This window comes from Leptopilina boulardi, unplaced genomic scaffold (genome assembly GCF_019393585.1).
Source record: "Leptopilina boulardi isolate dan_hultmark-lab unplaced genomic scaffold, ZJU_Lbou_2.1 LbouV2_303, whole genome shotgun sequence".
Taxonomy (NCBI): Eukaryota; Metazoa; Arthropoda; class Insecta; order Hymenoptera; family Figitidae; genus Leptopilina; species Leptopilina boulardi.
The window spans coordinates 240,156-260,465 of record NW_026137867.1 but is presented as its reverse complement, the minus strand read 5'-3'; the positions used below and the strand labels follow the sequence as shown (position 1 = coordinate 260,465).

The window sequence follows — 20,310 nt, the reverse complement described above, 5'->3', positions numbered from 1 at the left end:
GGTCCTTTTTAAAAAATACATTTTAGGACAGGTTGAAACTCATAAACGTGAACCAGAAAGATTAAGAATATTGAAAATTTATAATTTATATAGGTCGCGGATAGTTATACTAACTTATTTTTTATTATTTGTCTGATTAATTTCTTGTCGATATTATCCAGTGAATTAAAAAAATATATAAATAAAAGAATATGTATTCCATCTACAGAAAGCTATATACATTCCGCATTATTTCATTACTATTTTACAAATTTATTAAAATTTATTAAAATTTAATTGATTGAAAGTGGAAATAGGTTACTCTTAATAATAATTTACAACTTGTAAATTCTACTTTCTCTCTATTATTCTGTTATTACTTTAGAATTATAGACGTATTGATGTCAATTATTCCAAGTCTATATATTTTAGGGTGGAATTTATATTTCTCGAAAATTTTATATTCTTTTGTTATTATTTTAGAATTTCTCATCTAAAATGCTGATTAAGTTCCAGATTTAAATATGGACTTCAATTTTATTTGTCACGGGTCAGTTCATATTTGAAATATTAAGATTGATCTTCCGATTTTTATAATTTTTGCAAAACTATATTTTCATCTTTATTAGTCTTATTTGTATTTTAAAGAAATTTTTGAATAACTCCTGCAATTTTTGATATCTTCAAAATTCCTTTAAATATACAAATAGATTTTTTAAATTAATATCAATGTTAAAGTTAAAATTTATTTATGTCTAAATATTAATAATAAAGATTTGATTAAAAAAATAATAAAATTTAAATTTCAGTATTTTTCAATATTTCAAAAAATATCTTAATATTAATTCTATACTATATTTAATTTATAAAATGAAAAATAAAATAAAAATAAAATTTTACCTTGTTCTCAAAGATTCTTTGTATGTCTACCCATTAATTTTTCTCTGTAAATTATCAGTCACTGATGTTTGAAGATTTGCGTCAAGTTGCGTAAATATGTTTTTACAATTCTCAAAAAAAATATTCGACTCACTGAAAGGACGATGACTGATGATTCATCAATTACATAAGTAGCCGTAGATCCTCAATATCTTCGCTCGATAAAATCAGATGAAGATCTAGAATATATAATAGATTGGAAGTTTAAAATAAAATAAAAAATAAAGTACAGAAAGAAGATTGGTTACTTTCTCGCATGGCAACTGAAATACATATACACAATATAATATATGAATTCCGGATTTTTAGCGTGAACAATTCTAAGAAAATCTGCCTAATGATGAGACTGAAATATTGAAACAACGTCAAGCAAAATGAGTCTCAAGGGATATTGAAGAAATTTGATTTTTTTAAAAAAAATATATGACATATTTAATTTAAAAATATAAAAAATTTATCTTTCTATTTTTTATAATTATAATAAAATTATAAAATTTTATTCAAATAAATTCTATACTCAAAATAAATTTTAATAAAAAAATTATCTTTTATATATACATATCATGATGAGTAATTTTTAGAATATAAGTAACGAATTTCTCAATTTCAAAAGACAAAACTTTGCTGAAATTGCAGTTTCAATGTGAGAGACACATATTGCATTAACGAAACTTTAATGTATTTCAAACTTTGTTGTTACGAAATCGTATCTATGTTTGTACACCTAAAGTTGATAGAACCAGTTTGTCCCTGACCGAATTCCGAATCATATTCACTTGCAAGTGATGATTTCATCCTTTTCAGGGTTACAAGGAAGAGATGTTATTCCCTTTTAGAGATTTAATTATTGGCATATAATGCTTAAAAAGAATTGTAGTTCCAATTTTTTATCGTGAGAATATATCCATTCTCGATAAACTTGAAAAAAATAAGTTTCAATGAAAGAGCTAAATTATTGTTGTATGTAGAGAGAAAAATTGAATGAAATAAAAATTACTACAATTAATATATCATTACCATCATTATTATAATTATTATCATCATTCATATTACTATTGTTATAATAAATTATTGTTGTAATTGTAAAATCTTGTAATTTTCATAAATTTTTCTTCAAAAGTATATATTTTATATTACTTTTCCACTTTTATAAATAAAATACATTTTTTAATTTGTATTGCATAAAAAATTGAAAACAATAATAATAGTAACAATGATGGTAATAAATGATTGTAAATGTCGGATATTGCAAATATTGATTAAATTTTTATCGATATTATACAAGTTTACATATAAATGACGATATGTTTATTATGATATTAAGATAATAAAGCGCAGTGGCGGGAAATATTAAATTTGACGTGAATGTGACATTCACCTCCTGGATGTCTGTAGTTTAAGAGTGTATTGGTGTAGAAATATTCTCGAAGGAAGAACTATATACAACATCCCACCAATCGTTCGCACGTGTGATCAGTAGCGTACGATTATTTACAATTATTTTTCTACAAAGTTAATAAACAAAAAAAAAAGGATTTTCCACTACAATGATAATTAATAAACCTAAAAATTCTGTAAACCCTATAAAAAATTTATTACTTCATTTTGTTTTACCCAGTTTCATTACATATTTACAAAATCGATGAATATAAATATCTCCGGCATAAGCAGAGAGAAATTATTATATAAATAAGTTAAAATTGCCATACTGTAAACAATTTTTCGATTTAAATATTTGAGGAAGACTTGTTAATTTAATTTCAATATTCTGATAATATAAAATCAAAAAGTAATTAGGCCCTTTTCAGTATCGATTCAGGAAATTCTTTTTCAAACCAAAGAAAATAAATAAAAAAAAAGAAAATCTTTTAATTTTAAATACAAAACAAACAAAGAAGACAAAGAATGAAGATTTCAAAAAATATTGTACGAAAGCAAAATAGTTGCTATATTGAATTCAATGAAAGAAAAAATTATGAAAATAAAAAATTCAAAATCTCGAAGATGAAATTAATTTCCTTTATCTTTTGTTGTGGTTTTTGGGGTTTAAAAACTCCCTATATTTATGATTCCTCTTACGCGCCTGTAATTCGTTTCACTAACACTGAAGAAAACATCTCGCCCACTACATTCTTCGTGAACCTGTGCGTACAGAATCCCGACTCCTTTGATCCCCCACTTTTACTTGCTCTCGCTGTGCAGGTTTGAACACGTTTAGTGCACGCTGGTTCTCGAGATTAGTCACCACGATTTACAATAGTCTGCAGGTGAACTTTGAGGATAAAACAAGAGAGAAATCCTCTTTGCCAAAATAATTTGCCTTCGCGAATGTCTAAGTTTCGCAGAAAAGTTATAGTTTTTTCCCTTTGGTGTCCATAGAATTCCTCCTTGTGTGCCTCTAAATTATCTATTATGTTAAGTGTGATCTCCAGTGCCTTTTTTACTACGACTGAAAAAATGGTAAGTCCAAATTTTCATTTGCCTTTTTGTTCAACAATTAAACAATTACATTTTGTTCAATAATCTTGCACAAAATTATATCGAACTTTTGTGAAATTGAATATTTCAATATGAATCGAAATCATGGTACCATTGCTCTCGAGAGCATCGCTCTCTCGCGCTTAGTCATCCACTTTTGTATATGTATATATATATATGTGTGATTTCAATTCTCCAGAATTCACTAACATTATCAAAACCGTATAAACATTTACAATATTCAGGCACGGTGTTATTTATTTGCTATTTACCTTTTTAAAATTAAGTAAAGATTTCTTTTTCCCATTAAACTTGGATTCTTCGGAGTAATTAGAGGAAGGTTTTTGCGTGCACCAACTTGCAGAGACTTGCACAAAACTTTTGTGTTTCGCGCTTATGTTTCTTCTTCATTTGGCACCCTTGCTCTGCATTTATGTCAATCCTGAAGATTTCAATTACTGAAAATTCAAAAAAAAAAAAAATGTTTATCTCTTAACACATGAATCATAAATTGAGAAAATAATAATTAATATAATAAATTATTAATATTTAAAATGAATTTCTGAAAATAAAAATTGAAATTATTTTTGTAGACAAAAAAAAAATTTTTTTTTTAAATCTCAGGTTACTAAGGTCATTGTTAATTTATCATACACGGACAGTAGTATATATGAATCATAATGAAAAAGGTAGATATCAAGTGAAAAGTTATTTATAAGGTCTTTTTCCTTCAATCACAGTGAGAATCTTTTGTGCAAGATAGACATCTGCAAACTTGACGTTGATGATGCAATATAAGACCAAATGTGCGTATCAAATAAAAATCGCGTAAAAATGATTATTGTTAATAAAAAAAAATTTTGTTTAATTAACATTTTCAAATAATTAAGAAACTATAATAGAAAATTGTATCGTTTGATCAGTAATTATTGAAAATTTCCCATGATTTTCTGAATCCCTTCTTTTGTTCGACATGATCTTCTTTGTTCTCTTTGTTATTAAATGTTAATTTTTTTTTCAACTATTATGAATTATTTTTACCTTAAAATCAAATTTTGAGTCATAAAATACAATATTCATAGATGTGTTTTCAAATTTCTTGTTTGTTACCAAGTGTATGGGTCTTCCATATCATCAAGGTCAAGTACAGAATGTGAAATAGAAAGTTTCGAACACCTATTGAATTATTTGATGATTAATATATATCTCAATGATGATAGAAATCGCTTTTTTTTTCTTTTTTTTTTTTTTGTTTGTTATGATTATTCCTCTACGTCATATTATTTGACATTCAATTATTTGAAGCGTAATTGTTTTCTGTTCAAATTTCATGAGTACATTTATTTTAATTATCATTAATTTATCGACAATTTTTTTAACAAAAAATGTTTCTTTTTATTTCAGGCACATTTTGGATATATTAGTCTCATTTTATGCTTATTGGTAAGTTAGATTTTATTTTGTTATTTATAATTTTTAATTATATATGATTGTGATTTTAAAATACACATATTTGATAATTTTGCATTACAGCTAGAGGTGGATAATTATTTTAAATAAAACAAAAAAAATATAATTTTTTCAATTTAAAAATAATTTCAATTTAAAAATATTTTTTTCAACGAAAACCATTTTTTGATGTCTAAACCATTTCTTGATAATAATACAAAATAGAATAAAATAAGATTTTTATTGAAAGTAAAGTATTTTATTTGATAAAACTTAAAATTTTTTTAAATTCTCTTATACAATATTATTTTTGTAACGATTTAATACCTAATTTAAATTTGCATTTTACTTAATAAAATATTTCTTAGTATATATAAAAAAGATATTTAATTCCCTTTGTTAAATAGAAAGTCTACTTAAGTTATTTTATTATTAAAATGAAAATGAAAGCCACCTCTACGAAACATGTTTTTGCATTTTATCAAGAATTGATTTGAAGGTCCCATCAAAAAGTGATGCGTCAACATTTATATTATTATCCCAATTTTACCGAATATTTCCCATATAAAAAATATGTTATGTGAGTATTTTAAATATTTTTTTCTATCTTTGATATTTTATTTAAACTAAAAAAATTCTGTATGTTTTCCTGAAATTTTACTCTTAAGCGTGCTTTCTTTAAAGTAGAAAATAATTAAAAGCGAATTAAACAAAAATATTTATGTGTTTGGAAGAAAAAAGTGAAAAAATTCACTTGAAATATGCACATAAATATTTTCATCGCTTTTTAAATTAAAAATTTAAATTTAAAATAGTGATGGATAAACCATATTTCAATTAGTTTATCACTAATGAGAAAATCTAATCAAAAAATTTGTTAAAAAATGTTCCTCTTTAGAATACTTCTTTGTTTTACAAATTTTTTTCGACTTTGTTCAAATGTAACGTTAAATTTCTTTAAAGGAAAATAAAAAACTAATTAATATGGATTATTCATCACAAACATATTGGGTGGTATTCTATTTAACCGAAAGTTGAAATATTTTTTTGCGATTCATATTTCAATAAATGATAAGCATTGCACAAGTGAAGATTGAAATACGACACTCGCGAAGAGTTTTTAAAAAATTCAGTCACTGCAGAACAAAAACATATTATTAATAAGAAATTTAATTTAAAAATTCTTTTGTCGTATGCGTCGACTTTTGATCTTTGCATATATATAATATAATACACGGAGAGAAAATTCTAAAACTACTTTTTTTCTTATTCATATCAAATTTATCTTTTTTATTGTTGTATTTATTTAAAATGAACATTTGCTCTTATCTCGTAAAATGATCATCACATAAATTGTTTCGCGAATGTATTTACGAATGTAATATTTGTTTAAAATTTTTCTCCGTGATTGCATGATTAACGACTTTAGTGATGGGCACATTATGCTTTTAATAATAATTTAATTAAAATAAATTGACATCTAAAAATAATTTGAAATAATTAATTTAATTTTTTTCAAATTAACATTTATCATAATGTGTTCTTTACTTCTTTTTCTGTAGTAGAAAAATTAGATTTTAAACTGACATTTTATTAATGTTGGTTCTATTTATTGTGCACTACACTGTTAAAAAAATTTTTAATTTTAATTAATAAATTTTTAATCAAACCAATTAAATGTTCGTGAAAATAAAAATAATTAATTCATAAAATTTAAACATAGTAATGGTTTATTTTAAATAATTTGATAATTAAAAAAATTCCTTCTTGTGATAAAAAATTAATTAATAAAAATTAAAATATAAAATATTTAAAAAATAAATTACAATTTAAATAACATGATTTTCATTAATAAAATTAATTTATTAATTTTGTTAATGTATTTCTTTTGATTTGAATTAAAAACATAAAAAGAAAATTAAAACCCATTAACAGAGTGAGTGCATTTATGTAAATATACATATATATTTTAAGTTTTCACTTGTATATGAAACGATTTAATCGCAAATTAGGCGAAATCAAAAATTTTTTGTAAAATACATTTAATTTTATTTTTGTAAAAAAAATTTTTTAATAACATGTGAAATTAAAGCCTATTTGCAATGCACACGTTTCATGTAAAAAGTAAATTAGATTTAAAAAGTGAGATTTAATTTATGCTAGAATATCTGTAAATAAACCGTTTACTGGCAAATTTACAGAATTTGCAAGAAAAAAATTCTCCAAAAATATTTGTTAATTCACTATTTATGAAAATTTACAAAAGTGTAAATTACCAGAACTATGATGAGATGTAAAAATATTAATACAAAAATACTTAATAACTTTAACTAAATAGTATTTAAATTAATATAATTTATAATTATTATTGTAATAATTATCACAATTAATTTTGATAATTTTATCCGAATAATATTCGTACTTAATTAATGTACAAATAATGTAATTTAATGTATGATAATAATAACTGATCAACAAAATTTACTTATTAAACAAATTTTTTAGAGAGATTTTTTTCTGCATCTATGAATTATGAATGAAATAAATGTGAAGTTTCGAAACTCGAATTCATGGCATTTCATAACATTGTGGAACCATTATAACATGCGTGCTGATAATAAAAAAAAATGTAAATACAAATGAAAATTCGCAATTTCGATCGGGTGAAATTTTAATTATATATGAACGAAATCAGGATAAAATTTCTTTTGTTCATCTTCAGATCTCGTGTTTTATCGGCCTTGATGGATTATATTATAAAAAATTAAATCGATACAGTCGAAACTTGACAATTATAATGTTTGTAGACAATATGATGTTTATAGTTAAGCAAAGGAGCACTGAAGGTGCTTATTCTAAGACGATTGATTTTTCCTCGTGTTTGTCATTAAATCATCAATTTGGAAGATTTGGCGAGAAAAAAGAAGGGTAAGGAACACTTCTAAAATGGCAAATTACAAACTAACTCATTTTTCTTAGTTTGTTTTATATCAAATGCATATTCACTGTCAGAGATGAGCATGTTTAATTATTGCACTTAATTTCTTTATATTATTATTTTTTTTAATTTATCATGTTGCAAACAGACAAAAATCAATTACTTAGTTACTACTTATAAGTAATTTTTAATTTTAAGAATATATCCGTTAATTTATAGTAATTAAATTAGATACTTAAGTTAATTTAATTATTAATCTCTATAAATATAATTTTATTTTATTGACTTGTAAATTTCGTAAATGACTTATTTTTAAAATCTAAGAAATGAATCCTTTATGAAATTCACGATTCTACATTAGTTAATAAAATTTGTTTGAAAGAAATCAATTCTTTTCTTTAGCAAATTTAAGTTATAAAAAAAGTAAAGACAATTTTTTTCTATAATTCATTTCATACCACTACATTACAAATTAAACTAAATTAACAAAATATTGACTAAGTTCATCTCTGCAAGTAATTTTAATTTAAAAATTCTGTTATCAGAAATTAATTTGCCAATTTAATAATGTATCCATGAAAAAGGTAGTTTAGACGCGTAGGTATAGAAAACTTTCTATTTTTTTCTTTAATTATTTAGTGATATTGAAAAAGTTTATTCTAGTCCATTGATCGTTTTAGATTTATAAAGTCAGCAGTGTCATATTTTGTCGCTAAATTTAATTAATTTATCATTGCTTTTCTAAAGTGTGCAGCTCTCGGAAATTGTAATTTTGGAATACGAACATAGATTCATTTTCATAAATCTCTGAAAACAAACAATATACACGTCTGCAAAATATTTATCTGATAATTTATTAATTCCGATAAATTATTTTATAGTGTTTCCTCGATTTGCTTCTACAAAGTTATGCAATGAGCGATTTTCATTTTCGACTGTGCTTTTAACTTCATTTAGCTAATCGGATTTATGAATTGAATTTTGAGATAATTAAAAAAATATTCTATTCTATTAATTGTAATTTATTTACTTTATTTAATTCATTTAATTAAAAAAATGAAATTTATTTTTATAATTTTTTCTTTTTCAATTTGTTACGAAAAATTCATAAATCTAGAAATTTAATTGTTTTTATCGTGTTGTCTAAAAAAAAAAAAATTGCTAGAACGTGTGATATATGTTAAAATTGATTGTGATTACATAAAAATGTATGGATATTTGATCTTTACTTGCTAATTTGAAAATTTACGATTTTTAGGCCTCAGCCAATGCAATATCAAGGTGCAATGATGACAGAGATTGTCCGGAAAAAGAATATTGTTATGATGTATCACATCGTTGCTCAAATTATACAATATGCAGTAGATATAATCGATTGGAAGGTAAAGAAAGCGCTCGACACCCTTCAAATTGCGGGCCCTGCATTTCAGGATATGAGGCGGAAATATCGACAATTGGGGAACCAAATGATATTTGCAAAAAAACTGTTATTGCTCAAAAGGAGGATGGTATGAAAAAAAAATTTCCTAACTAAATAGAAATTAAATATTACAATTATCTATTCGAAATTGGAAAATTTCTTTAAGAAATACTAATTAATTTAAAACTAAATCACTTTTTTCTGTTTAGAATCTGACACCAATAAAACAATTTACACCTGGTTATATTCATCGATGATAATTATTGTAATAGGAGCAATTTTGTTATGTACTTTTATGAGAAAACGTAAGTAATATGGAAATCAATTAATTTCTAAAAACAAATTTGAAATAAAATTACATTCATTAAATTATTCTCATAAATTTGTTTTTAGCTTGTAAAAAATTATTAGATATTCATATGAGGAAAAATAGTAGTTGGACAAACATGTGCAATTTTGGACCAAGTGCTCCTCCACTTGGAACAGGTAATGACAATTTCATAAATGTAAATTCTAATATTTTATTTAAAAATATTAATTTTAATTACTGTAGATATTTATCGAAATCTAATAATTAACTATTCTATTTTACTTCCCAGGGTCTTATATTGAAGTTGGAGGATCACCACACTACACTGCGATAATGAATAATAATGACAAATATATGGACAAAAATAAATTAGTAGCTGCTACGCCTTTTCATAATCCAGATTGGATTAAGCCAAATCCTAATTATAATGAACCTCAGGAAATTCCAGAACAAGTTTTAACACCAGAACCAATACCGCCAGAGGAGGACACTAATCCAAGTTCCTGGACTCCTGAGTAAGTATAGATAACTTTCAGGTAAATAACTTGCGGCTATCTTTAAAGTTTACATTCAAAAGTATACCTGTTTGAAATTGGGAATATTTTAAAGAACACAAATTTAATTGAAATTATCATTGTTTAAAATTGATAATTTTATTTAAAAAATATAAAAAAACATTAAAATTGTATTCTTTAAAATCTCTACAATTTTTGTCAGGAAGAAAAAAAGAATTCTAAATACTTTCATTTAAAAACGACAATAATGGAAATTCTTATTTTATTTTTAAAGAGAAATTGAAATTTATAATTATTTTTCTGTTTAGACAAACATCCGAACTTGTACCTACACGACCATTCGCACAATTTAATGCAGAAACCCGAGACAACGCAATGAATGCAGTTTTAGTTCAACGAAATTGCCCAGCAGTGTCTACGATCTCAGAAAATAATGATTCCACTTCTGAAAATACTGATTCCCAAAGTAATTCCGATCATATTAGAGGACCAAATATTTTGATAAGTCAAAAAATCACGATGAATGTTAATGTTGTCAATGGAGATTATTGATAACCATTTATTACATTACATATCATGCATGCCTACCTAGTGAAAATCATAATCGGACGTATTATTATTATTATTATTATTGTTATTATCATTATATATTAATCGATATGCATCAAATTTATAATGCATATAAAATTAAAAGTTATAATGCATCAAAATTAAATACACTGCATCAAATGTTTGACACATTTCAATTAGATGCATTTATAAATAATGTATAATTTCCATATTGGAAAGGTTTACATTTATCAAAATTTTTTTCTAAAAATTTTTGTACAACGTGATAAATATCATTTTTCATTGTTTAACACTATATTTTTTTTATTTATTTGCATTTTGTATCATTATTCACACATTTTTCGATTCTGATTTTACTTTTAATTAATATTTATAAAATATAGAACTTAAGCCATAACGAACGTGAGGAACGTTTGAAAGTCACAATAGATTTTATAGAATTCAGTTTAAAAGCCTAGATAAATATTGAATAATACTCTGGCATTATACTTAAGATGAAATTATTTAATATTGAAGTTTTTTTTGTGAAACATTAAAACTTTCAATGGACAACAATATTTTTGATGACATTTTTTTTTTTGATTTTAGAAAATGATTCTCTCTCTGACAGGAAATCTCAATATTTCTTTTTTTTTTTAAAGACATAATATTGTAGGAAATGATTTATTGTAAGTAGTGTTAAGTTCTTTATAAATATTGGTTTAAGTACTTTATAAGTGAATGTTTATTACGCAGTCAGGATGAAAAGTTTCTTGTTGATTATTATTTTTTTTTAATGAATGTTTTACATACACAGACGTGTATGGTTTATGAATAAAAAAAAAGAGAAATTAAACTTACGTTTCTTTATTGATGGGCTCATTTTCGTAGCTCACGGGAATTCCACTTCGTCCTTGAACTGATGATTTTACCTCGTCCTGACCTAATCGTTGTTCAAGACCCTTCCAACTTCTTGCTTGAAGAAAATTGGCACCAGCTTTTCCAATTGCCACAGTCCCATCAGATTTACATGCTATTGCATTCATTTCTGATGAAGAAGGCTCATCTTCCTTAGAACCACGAACACCTCCCGATATCAATGAAATATCCGGTTCAGTTGATGCTTGAAAATTTACATAATTTATGCCACCGGGCAATATTTGATTGAAGTCCATGCAATAGTTTTGTGAAAATTCTCGCGAACTATTAAAAGCTAAATCAACTTCGTATGGTAATAACATTGGCTTCAAAAAGTCTCTCGACTCGAATATTTCACTTTCTGGACAAGCAATTACCACAAATGCATCCATCTGAAATATTTAATTTAAACAATATATGAAAACAAAAATTGTAATTGTAATTTATATTTAAGAAAAAAATATATATACAACACCTCTGGAAAATTTGCAAGTTTTGCCGGATTTATCTTCCCAACGCATAATGTATAAGTTTTCTTGTTAACTTTTCTCAGTGTACTTTTGAGGGAACTTATTATATTTAAGTAGTTTTTAATTCCTAAAGTGGCAACAACAATCCCAACAACTTTCGCATCTTTAAGTTTCTCTACGAGAAATCTTCGTCTCTTTAACCAAGGAGTGTTTAAAGCCTCAAATTTTTTAATTCCACCCCCTTCTGAATAATACCAATTCTTCGCTGGAATGGTCATTGCTAAATTTGCAAGTGTCTTTCCACCTGGTCCCAAGAAAAACATCTCATAATCCTCATTTTTACAATCATTTTCAAGAGTATAACTTCTACCTAATATTATATTACTTTCATCATCTGTTCGTTCAGTGTAATTAACATTTGACTTGCAATTCAATTTCGTTAAAAGTAAATTTTTAAATTTGTCCTTGAGAGATTCGTAAATTTTTTCTGAAAAAAAAAGAAAACACGTTTTATCCTAACAATATTGTAAATTTTAATTATTTTTACTCAAAAATTACCAATAGCATGAGCGTAAGAAATGTCGTAGAAAAATAATAAATCTTTGGTACGATCCTCGAAGAATCGATCGAATTCCTTGCAGAATTCTGTTACATTGATTTCTTGTTTTGGCAAAACATGATAAATCGGTAAACGTGTTGTGGGACTCAAACAAGCATGTCCAAAATGTATTATTCCATCAGCACCAACATGTTGAGCAGTCACTTCGTCTATGCAACAACTTCCATAGGATGTGTCTCCTAAAACGTAGACCTTTTGTCCTAAACCTTCTTCTAAATATATTGCAATAGGAAACGAATCTGGTAAAAGACAGTCTGGTAACTGTAAACACACCTGAAAATAAAGATAAATAAATACCTTTGTAATCTGTTTTTTTTTAACACACCCTTTATATTATCCCGCGATTCGAATTCTAGTATTTTCTACTACCCTGTAGACAGCTGTACGTGCAAAACCGCCTAGCTTGAATGGCGGATAGTTTAATATGTCACGTTTTTTTTATGGTTATTTTATTTCTGAACAATCGACAGAAAAGTGTATTAAATTTTCAACAAAATTACATAAATAAAAATATTTAAAAATAGATAAAAATTAACGATTTAGGGCTTCTCGAAAACAATAAACATACCCTTTCAAGTTTTTCATTTTGAATCCAGGTAATACACTTCTGTAAATCATATTTCTCGGGCACTAGCTCATTTGGTGTAAATTCAATATTTCCCTCAACTTCAACAGTTCTTTCCAATGTAGCGGATTCATTGCTACTAAAAGCTAAAGCTGTCATTTTTAATTTTTCTCACAATTTTTGAAAATTTGTCTTTCGAATTTTTTCAAAACCATGTGACTACTGTGCACATGTGCAAATTATGACGCTTTTTCATAGACTTACACATTGACCAAGAGGATTTTTGAGGTTATACAGTTAGTGATTAATCTTGTAACTGTTCAAGGGGTTGTAAAACCCACAAATTTCAAAATTTTAAATATCTATACACAAATAGAAATTATTTAAACAATATTTTTAACAAATATCACTTTTCAAATATTGTTTATACTTAATAATTAATGTTTTAAACAATTATTTAACATTTTCACCGTTGGATTCGTTGGATATTAAATTAGACTGAAAAACAAAATGCCTGACTCTCGAACTTGACCAGGATCGTAATTGTGGTGGGTTAAAAATAAATTTACTTTTACAAAATAAAAATCATGAAAATAAAATAATATCAAGTAATGCAAAACATATTATTTATACATCATTTGTTTACTATAGTTATTTTTAGTGAAATAAATTTAAATGAAAATAAATAAATTGCAGATAGTAATTTATCTGCAACATTAAAACCACGTGTCAAAGAAAGTTGTTACGATCCTGGTTTAAAAAACAGAATTTCTGGTTGATTCCTTTGTTGTAGAATTTAAAAAACATAAAGGATGTAAACAATATTATCTTGAGTTAATTATTATCTGAAAAGAATTAAAAGACTACATAATTATATAAAAATGTGTATATATTGATATATTTTAATCTTCAATCTTTATATATATAGCAGTATATATATATTAGTGACACACATTTTAAGTATACATAACCTCACGTTCACAATTGACCTATACACACATAACAATGTCAGTGTTTATAAAGAATGTAACTTAACAAATACGTAATAAATGAGTACAGTATATGCATATAATCATGGGAAGTGGAGGAAAGGTGAAAAATATGTCCCTGCATAAAATCACAACATTGTATTACTTTCGAAACATGGGAGTATAATTAATTCAAAATTTTTAAGCATTCACTGGTCGCGGGCGTGTGCCTTGTCCCCAAAAAGTAAAATACATTTTTTTTTTTTATTTAACCGTGTTTATCTTCAAAAGAAACAATAATTTTGTATCTTCGATTTGAACGTAGTAAGTATTTTAACTTACATTAACTATTAAATAAACAAAAGTATAAATTCTAACATTTACTGACTGATAAAAGAAAATTTCTCTTGTATTGGTTAATAAAAATGTTCTTTGTTTCTGTTTCATGTTAAGATAACGTTGAAAATCGTTTTTTAAAAAAAATGTCATTTATTGGTTTTACTCATTACGACGTGGGTAGACAGTTTGTGTCATTCTATTAAGAAAATTGAGGGATAAAATTTTTTCCAACAAAATGCCGAGTTTAAGGAAAAAAGTTGTGGGATTTATGCGTCAATTATCGATAAGCAATTTGACAGCTGCCGTTGAAAGTATCGGCCAAGGGGACCATCAAAATTTACAATATCCAAAAACAACACAACAAGAACTCGTGGGAGGTTGCTTTATTTCACGTTACTTAAACGGGTGAGTTACCATATTATTTAGCAATCAGCAGAATGCTTTGATTGATTGCTCTTTATTCTGTTATTTTGATTTAGCTCGTCACGTACGATGTGCTCATATTTTTTTATTAGGACAATCTGATACATAAATTGACAATTGCTTCATATGACAAATAGAATTTATTTTCTTATTACTTTTTTTTTCAATTTTAAACATACAATAATGTGAGCTTGTAAAACAAAATTAAAAATTGTTTTCAATATTTATAAAGATATTTTAGATATTTATTACTTTTTTATTAATTATCAAATTTTTAAAACAATAAATGTTTAGATTGGAAAAGAAACAAGAGGGACCACCAATCATACATGGTCGAAGTCCCGAAGAACTTCCTACGAAACCCCTAGGAGATTATGATAAAAACGAAAAGGAATTCGCTGCCATAACAGGTCCTGATCGGGGACTTACAACAGTCAATTTAAAACAAAAACATTTAAGCATCAGTGATCCGGATGTGGATTATATTGACATCTTGGATCAACCTGACCAAAATGGATCCGGTAAATTTTATAAAATTAGTTATTTTTTTAATAATTATTTCGTTAAATGACGTGAAATTAAATTTTTTTCTTCGTTCATTTTTCTTAAAGTTTCGATATTTAAAAATGATTTAATTTTATTTAAAACTTGAAATTATTTTTAACAATAAAAAATAATTCTGATAGAAAATAATAGAATATTCTCCTTGAATTTATTTCAAAAGAATATTTTTATGTTATTTCTATAAAGAAGTGTTTTATTCCATTATCAATATTATATTACAATGAAATATAATATATTACATAATTTTAATAAATATATTTGAAAAATTTCAAATATCAAGTTCCATAAAATACATTAAACATAAATGACAACACACACACACGGGATCAAATATTTTTCATAGGCCACGATCGATGGCGAACCTTACGTTCTACGGACTCTTCAATTTATCCGATTGACAACAGTCGTGTGAAGATAAGAGCAGCCGGTAAACTTTATGAGCCTGCACCAAAGCATTTACAACAGACAAATCTCATAAAAAATAAAATTTATTTTAAAGAGTACAAACCAAATTCACTTGATCTCGATAGTGATTCAGATGAAAGACATAATAATTCATTAAGTAATAATTATGAACAAGTGGACAATCAAAAGACATCTAATTTATTAGATGAAACTTTAAAAGATAATATCAATTTTCCACTAAGAAACAATGTGCAATTTCAATGTGATGATGAAATACAAGGTCAATCGGGGGAAAATTTCGAAACTAAAATTGAACAAAAAGTTGAGGATTCTTATAAGGATGGATTAAATTGTAATTTAAGTGGACGAGAAGTACATTTTACATTGCAGAATATGTCAAATGATACACTTAATAGTTCAAGTGAAGGAGATTTGGGATGTAATATAATACCACCGCCTTCAGAATTTGCCACTGAAATGAATCCTCTCAGAAAATCAAAAAGTGCACCGGCTCCATTTAAGAAATTTAATAAAGGTTCTCTTGCATTTCTGTTACGATCTCATCGTTTTTTGCCTCAAGATCTGTTGTTTCTGATTGCTATATTTTTTCGCAAAAAAAAAAAAATGGGCAGCACTGTTATTGTATTTTCTTTGCTTTTTAAAAATTTAACATTTTTTTTTTTAAATATTTATTATTTGATTCTCAGTTGAAAAATATTCTTGTGGTAATACTATCAATCTGTGATTTTACAGTAGAAGGTTTTGCATTATATTACAGCTATTATTTAGCTTGAGTTATAGACTTTATTGAACTTGATATCGGCTATTGTGTAGATAGCTTTTAATATTATTTTTTTTTAAAAGCACGTGCATGAGTTCGTGAATATTCGGACTAAATCTACAAAAGTTCTAAATGGATCTTAATTTTTCAAAACTCGGAGAATTTGCACTTTTTCTTTTTGTAGAATCTATTCTATCTATTAAATACTATTATCTATAATCTATCAAATTTGTTTTTGATCTATCGAACAGTGTATAGTTATAATCAGTAAAAATAGTTTATTTGTTTTCAGCTTACTGGATAAAATAATGTATTTTTGGTTTGATTTTATATTGCATGTAAACGATTTGATTTTGTTTGCTAACGACAAGAATTTATTTTTTAATAATTAATGGATTTTTTTAAGGTATGGCTTCTGATGGAGAAATTGCTGGTGTGTCTGATTGGTTTAATTCACACGATATGGCTTATGGAATAGCGACTACTCTTTATGAAAAAAATCCGACTAATGATTGTAATAATGGAGAACCAATAGCTGATTGTTTTGGTATGATTGCTCGACCTAACGCTGCTATTCTTGCATTAGCCGATGGAGTCAATTGGGGTAAATATTTTCTTTTTTGGTAGAATATTTTTTTTAAATATTAATTTTAATTTTATTTACAAGTCACATTATTTTTTTTTAAGGACCAAAAGCTAGTATTGCGGCACGATCAGCTGTTCACGGGAGTATTGAGTACTTGAATAAAGCACTTTTCTCATCGGCGATAAATAGTGGTGTGACAACGACTAGAGATGTGTTTATCGCTTTACTTCAATCATTCCATGCAGCGCATTCGCTGATTCTCGAGGAGCAAGGCATGCTGACAACTCTCACTGTTTGTGTTGTTTTGCCACTACCAAGAACTGCTTCCGGCTCTAATTCTTCAGTTAAAAAATACGTTGCCTGTACTTGCAATGTTGGGGATAGTCTTGCTTATGTTTACTCGAGGTAAAAAAAACTGGATTTAATTTGAAAAAAAGAATTGTTATCAAAATATTTATTATTTTAATTATGTAAATTAATTTATGAGAACTAATAAATAACATTTTTCAAATAGGAAAACCGGAGTGAGAGAAATAACGCGCGGTTGCCGAGATATTCATTGCATGCGGGACATGCGTGACGCTCTCGGAGCACTGGGTCCGGTTGCTGGTTGTAATCCTGAATTGAAGAATTTAACATTGTCAATGACCGAGGTGGAACAAGGTGATATCGTTTTTCTAACGAGTGATGGAATATCGGATAATTTTGATCCAGTGGTGGGTAAATTTGCCGTTTTGCCAAGCAATAATGGTGTCAGTTTTAATGCCGATCGATCGGCAAAAGCCGATGGTCGACAGAAAGCGCGACGTAAATCGGTGGATCATTCGCAAAGAGCTGAAAGTGAAATTAATAGCGATTTACCAGTCGTCGAAGCATATCAGAGGCATGAATTAACATTATTGAGAATGGAGGATCTTTTGAAAAGAGGAGTTTCCGGTGAAGGGCCACCTTGTAATAGCGCTAAACGATTGTGTGAACTTGTTTTAGATTTCTCGGTAATTTGGAATTTTTTTTGTTAATTTAATATTAATTTAAAAGAAGAAACAAAGAATAAAGAATTAATTTTTTTTCAAGGTTCGCATAACTGCTGCTAAACGACGAATTTTGGAGGACATTGATTTGTACTACGCACAACAAAAGAGCGGTGAATTGGTACCACTCACAAAAACAGAGCAGAAAATTCGTCGTCGCAAAACAATAGATAAGATTTCAATGGTGCCAGGAAAGTTGGATCATGCGACTGTAGTTGCATACATGGTTGGATCCTACAAATTTGACTAATCATTAGTTACGTACGCCAAATGTTTTTTTTTTTTTCACCCAAATGTTTTATTTTCCTCAACGTTTAGGAAAAGCCAGAAAGAAATTATTATTATATATCTTTACGATTTTTGTAAGTTTTTTATAAAAACTTGTTTTTTTATACTAGATGGAAACGGGAAAAATAACAATTTTTTCTATTTGTTAAGTTTTGTATTTTAGTTGTTACTTTTTTTTTGTATTAACAACGTGATTTGTTTCCTCTTAGTTGAGGACTTTTTATTCTCAAATAGTTGAAATAACTATAGTTGACGTCCCACTAAATAAATGTATTTTCATAAATACATTGTCAGCATTAAATTTGTGATTGATAAGTAATCAAAGCAGGCTTTTGAAGATTTAAATAATCTATATTTCCAATGTTAAATGGAAAGAAAAGACAAAAAAGTCGCTAGTGACTAAGTGTATTTTAAAATAAATTCTACTTGCAGAATTAAAATGAAAATTGTAGAACCTTTGAATTCTGAAAAATCTATCAAAAATATTACTGGCCTAATTTGCGATTAAATTTAAAAAGATAATAATCCAATTTCAGAAATCAAAGGTTATTCGATAATATTTTAACAAGAGTAGAAATTCGTCGCTTTTCTCAGGAATAGAAAACCAATAAGAGAACAGCCAAAAAAAGAAAATTATAAAAGGAAAAATATATTGTAGAAAAAACAAGAATAATACTGGTAAATTCAACAATAGCAATGAACAAAATTAAAATATTCAAAGACAATTACTCGGTGGATTTGATTAAAATCTAGATTTAAAAAAAGTGATAAAGACTTCAATTTCAAACAAAACAAATTCATTAATACTGCCATAGTGCTCAACACAATTCAATATATGAAGATTTCCACTTTTAGATGAGATTGTAGTAAAAATATTCAGAGAGATTTCACAAAAAAAATTAATAAATAAAGTATTTTACAAGTGGTAAATCTTTCGGTCCAATATGTAGTATTAATATATAAAGTTCCTTTTTTGTTTTTATAAATGTTAACAATATAGTTTTAAATATAATGAGATAAACTTATTTTAATTTGTATATAATAAAGAAATTCTAATTGAATTTTGCCTGGTGAAAAATTCAAAAACAAAATATATAAAAAAGAAAAGAGAAATTTAAATTTGAATTCATGAGAAGTAAAGAATTTTTAAAAATTACTATTTTTTCGACAAATTATTTATGAATATATTATAAATAACAATGTTAATTTTTCGTCAGGAAAAATTGTTCACGTGCTATAATCTTGTGGTTTTGTAGTATTTTGTTGTCGCTAGTATTCTATATTTTTTATGCATATAAAATGTATTAGTATAAAAATTTATGTAATACAATAAAAAAAATATAATATTTGATAAATAAATTTTAATCCACTTAAAATTGTGCTTAATTTTATTAAAGTAATCCATTTTTTAAAATATAAAAGTTAGAAGCGGAATTAAAATTTTTTTAAATAAAATAGATTTTATAAAAAAAATTATTTTAAAAATATATAATTTTTGGCGGGTTAATTTATGAAAAATTATAATTACCTGGAAACCATGATCCAAACATAACCTCAAATAAACTTTTCATTAAAGTTTATTAGTCTTTATAAACAAGAAATCTAAATAAATATCAACACAATAACTAACAAAGTTTTTCTTTAAAAATTGCTCACTATACTAAAATTAATTACAACTTGAAATATCTTAATTAAACATTCGGATTTATAATTGTTGACACTGTTGACATTTAAAAAACTTTAAATTTTCTTCAGATGGCACCAGTTGCACATCAG

The 20,310-nt window shown here is 26.1% G+C and overlaps 3 protein-coding genes across 4 annotated transcripts; 2 read left to right on the top strand and 1 right to left on the bottom strand.

Moving 5' to 3' along the window:
- Positions 1–2,488: 2,488 nt before the first annotated feature.
- LOC127283001 (2-(3-amino-3-carboxypropyl)histidine synthase subunit 2) lies at positions 2,489–13,633 on the bottom strand. Its single transcript, XM_051307630.1, has 5 exons — positions 13,153–13,633; positions 12,524–12,857; positions 11,971–12,452; positions 11,439–11,887; positions 2,489–3,854 (listed from the first exon to the last, which is right to left on the bottom strand). Exons 1-5 carry the CDS (start codon positions 13,306–13,308, stop codon positions 3,848–3,850), a joined length of 1,428 nt encoding a protein of 475 aa, XP_051163587.1. The 5' UTR covers positions 13,309–13,633; the 3' UTR covers positions 2,489–3,847.
- On the top strand, positions 3,228–10,893 carry LOC127283002 (uncharacterized). Its single transcript, XM_051307632.1, has 7 exons — positions 3,228–3,378; positions 4,801–4,839; positions 9,042–9,291; positions 9,413–9,508; positions 9,597–9,689; positions 9,803–10,028; positions 10,337–10,893. The coding sequence occupies exons 1-7, from the start codon at positions 3,331–3,333 to the stop codon at positions 10,578–10,580; spliced, it is 996 nt and encodes a 331-aa protein (XP_051163589.1). The 5' UTR covers positions 3,228–3,330; the 3' UTR covers positions 10,581–10,893.
- A 282-nt stretch (positions 13,634–13,915) lies between the features above and the next one.
- On the top strand, positions 13,916–19,167 carry LOC127283000 (PP2C-like domain-containing protein CG9801). Of its 2 annotated transcripts, XM_051307628.1 has the most exons (8): positions 13,916–14,441; positions 14,571–14,861; positions 15,174–15,400; positions 15,787–16,383; positions 17,036–17,233; positions 17,317–17,620; positions 17,730–18,210; positions 18,290–19,167. In XM_051307628.1, the coding sequence occupies exons 2-8, from the start codon at positions 14,692–14,694 to the stop codon at positions 18,494–18,496; spliced, it is 2,184 nt and encodes a 727-aa protein (XP_051163585.1). In that variant the 5' UTR covers positions 13,916–14,441; positions 14,571–14,691; the 3' UTR covers positions 18,497–19,167. The 2 variants fall into 2 exon arrangements, with proteins under 2 accessions (XP_051163585.1, XP_051163586.1); XM_051307629.1 differs by lacking the exon at positions 15,787–16,383 and having other exon boundaries at positions 13,923–14,441.
- The last annotated feature ends 1,143 nt before the right edge of the window (positions 19,168–20,310 follow it).

Bases quoted from the DNA above. Each gene is read 5' to 3' on its own strand.
- LOC127283002 (XM_051307632.1), top strand. From the start codon at position 3,331: ATGTTAAGTGTGATCTCCAGTGCCTTTTTTACTACGACTGAAAAAATG. The intron at 9,690-9,802 runs GTAATGACAATT...TTTACTTCCCAG, and splicing joins TGCTCCTCCACTTGGAACAG to GGTCTTATATTGAAGTTGGA. The intron at 10,029-10,336 runs GTAAGTATAGAT...TTTTCTGTTTAG, and splicing joins CCAAGTTCCTGGACTCCTGA to ACAAACATCCGAACTTGTAC.
- LOC127283001 (XM_051307630.1), bottom strand. From the start codon at position 13,308: ATGACAGCTTTAGCTTTTAGTAGCAATGAATCCGCTACATTGGAAAGA. The intron at 12,453-12,523 runs GTAATTTTTGAG...TTTTTTTTTCAG, and splicing joins TTCTTACGCTCATGCTATTG to AAAAAATTTACGAATCTCTC. The intron at 11,888-11,970 runs GTGTTGTATATA...TAAATATTTCAG, and splicing joins AACTTGCAAATTTTCCAGAG to ATGGATGCATTTGTGGTAAT.
- LOC127283000 (XM_051307628.1), top strand. From the start codon at position 14,692: ATGCCGAGTTTAAGGAAAAAAGTTGTGGGATTTATGCGTCAATTATCG. The intron at 16,384-17,035 runs GTTCTCTTGCAT...GATTTTTTTAAG, and splicing joins ATTTAAGAAATTTAATAAAG to GTATGGCTTCTGATGGAGAA. The intron at 18,211-18,289 runs GTAATTTGGAAT...TTTTTTTTCAAG, and splicing joins AACTTGTTTTAGATTTCTCG to GTTCGCATAACTGCTGCTAA.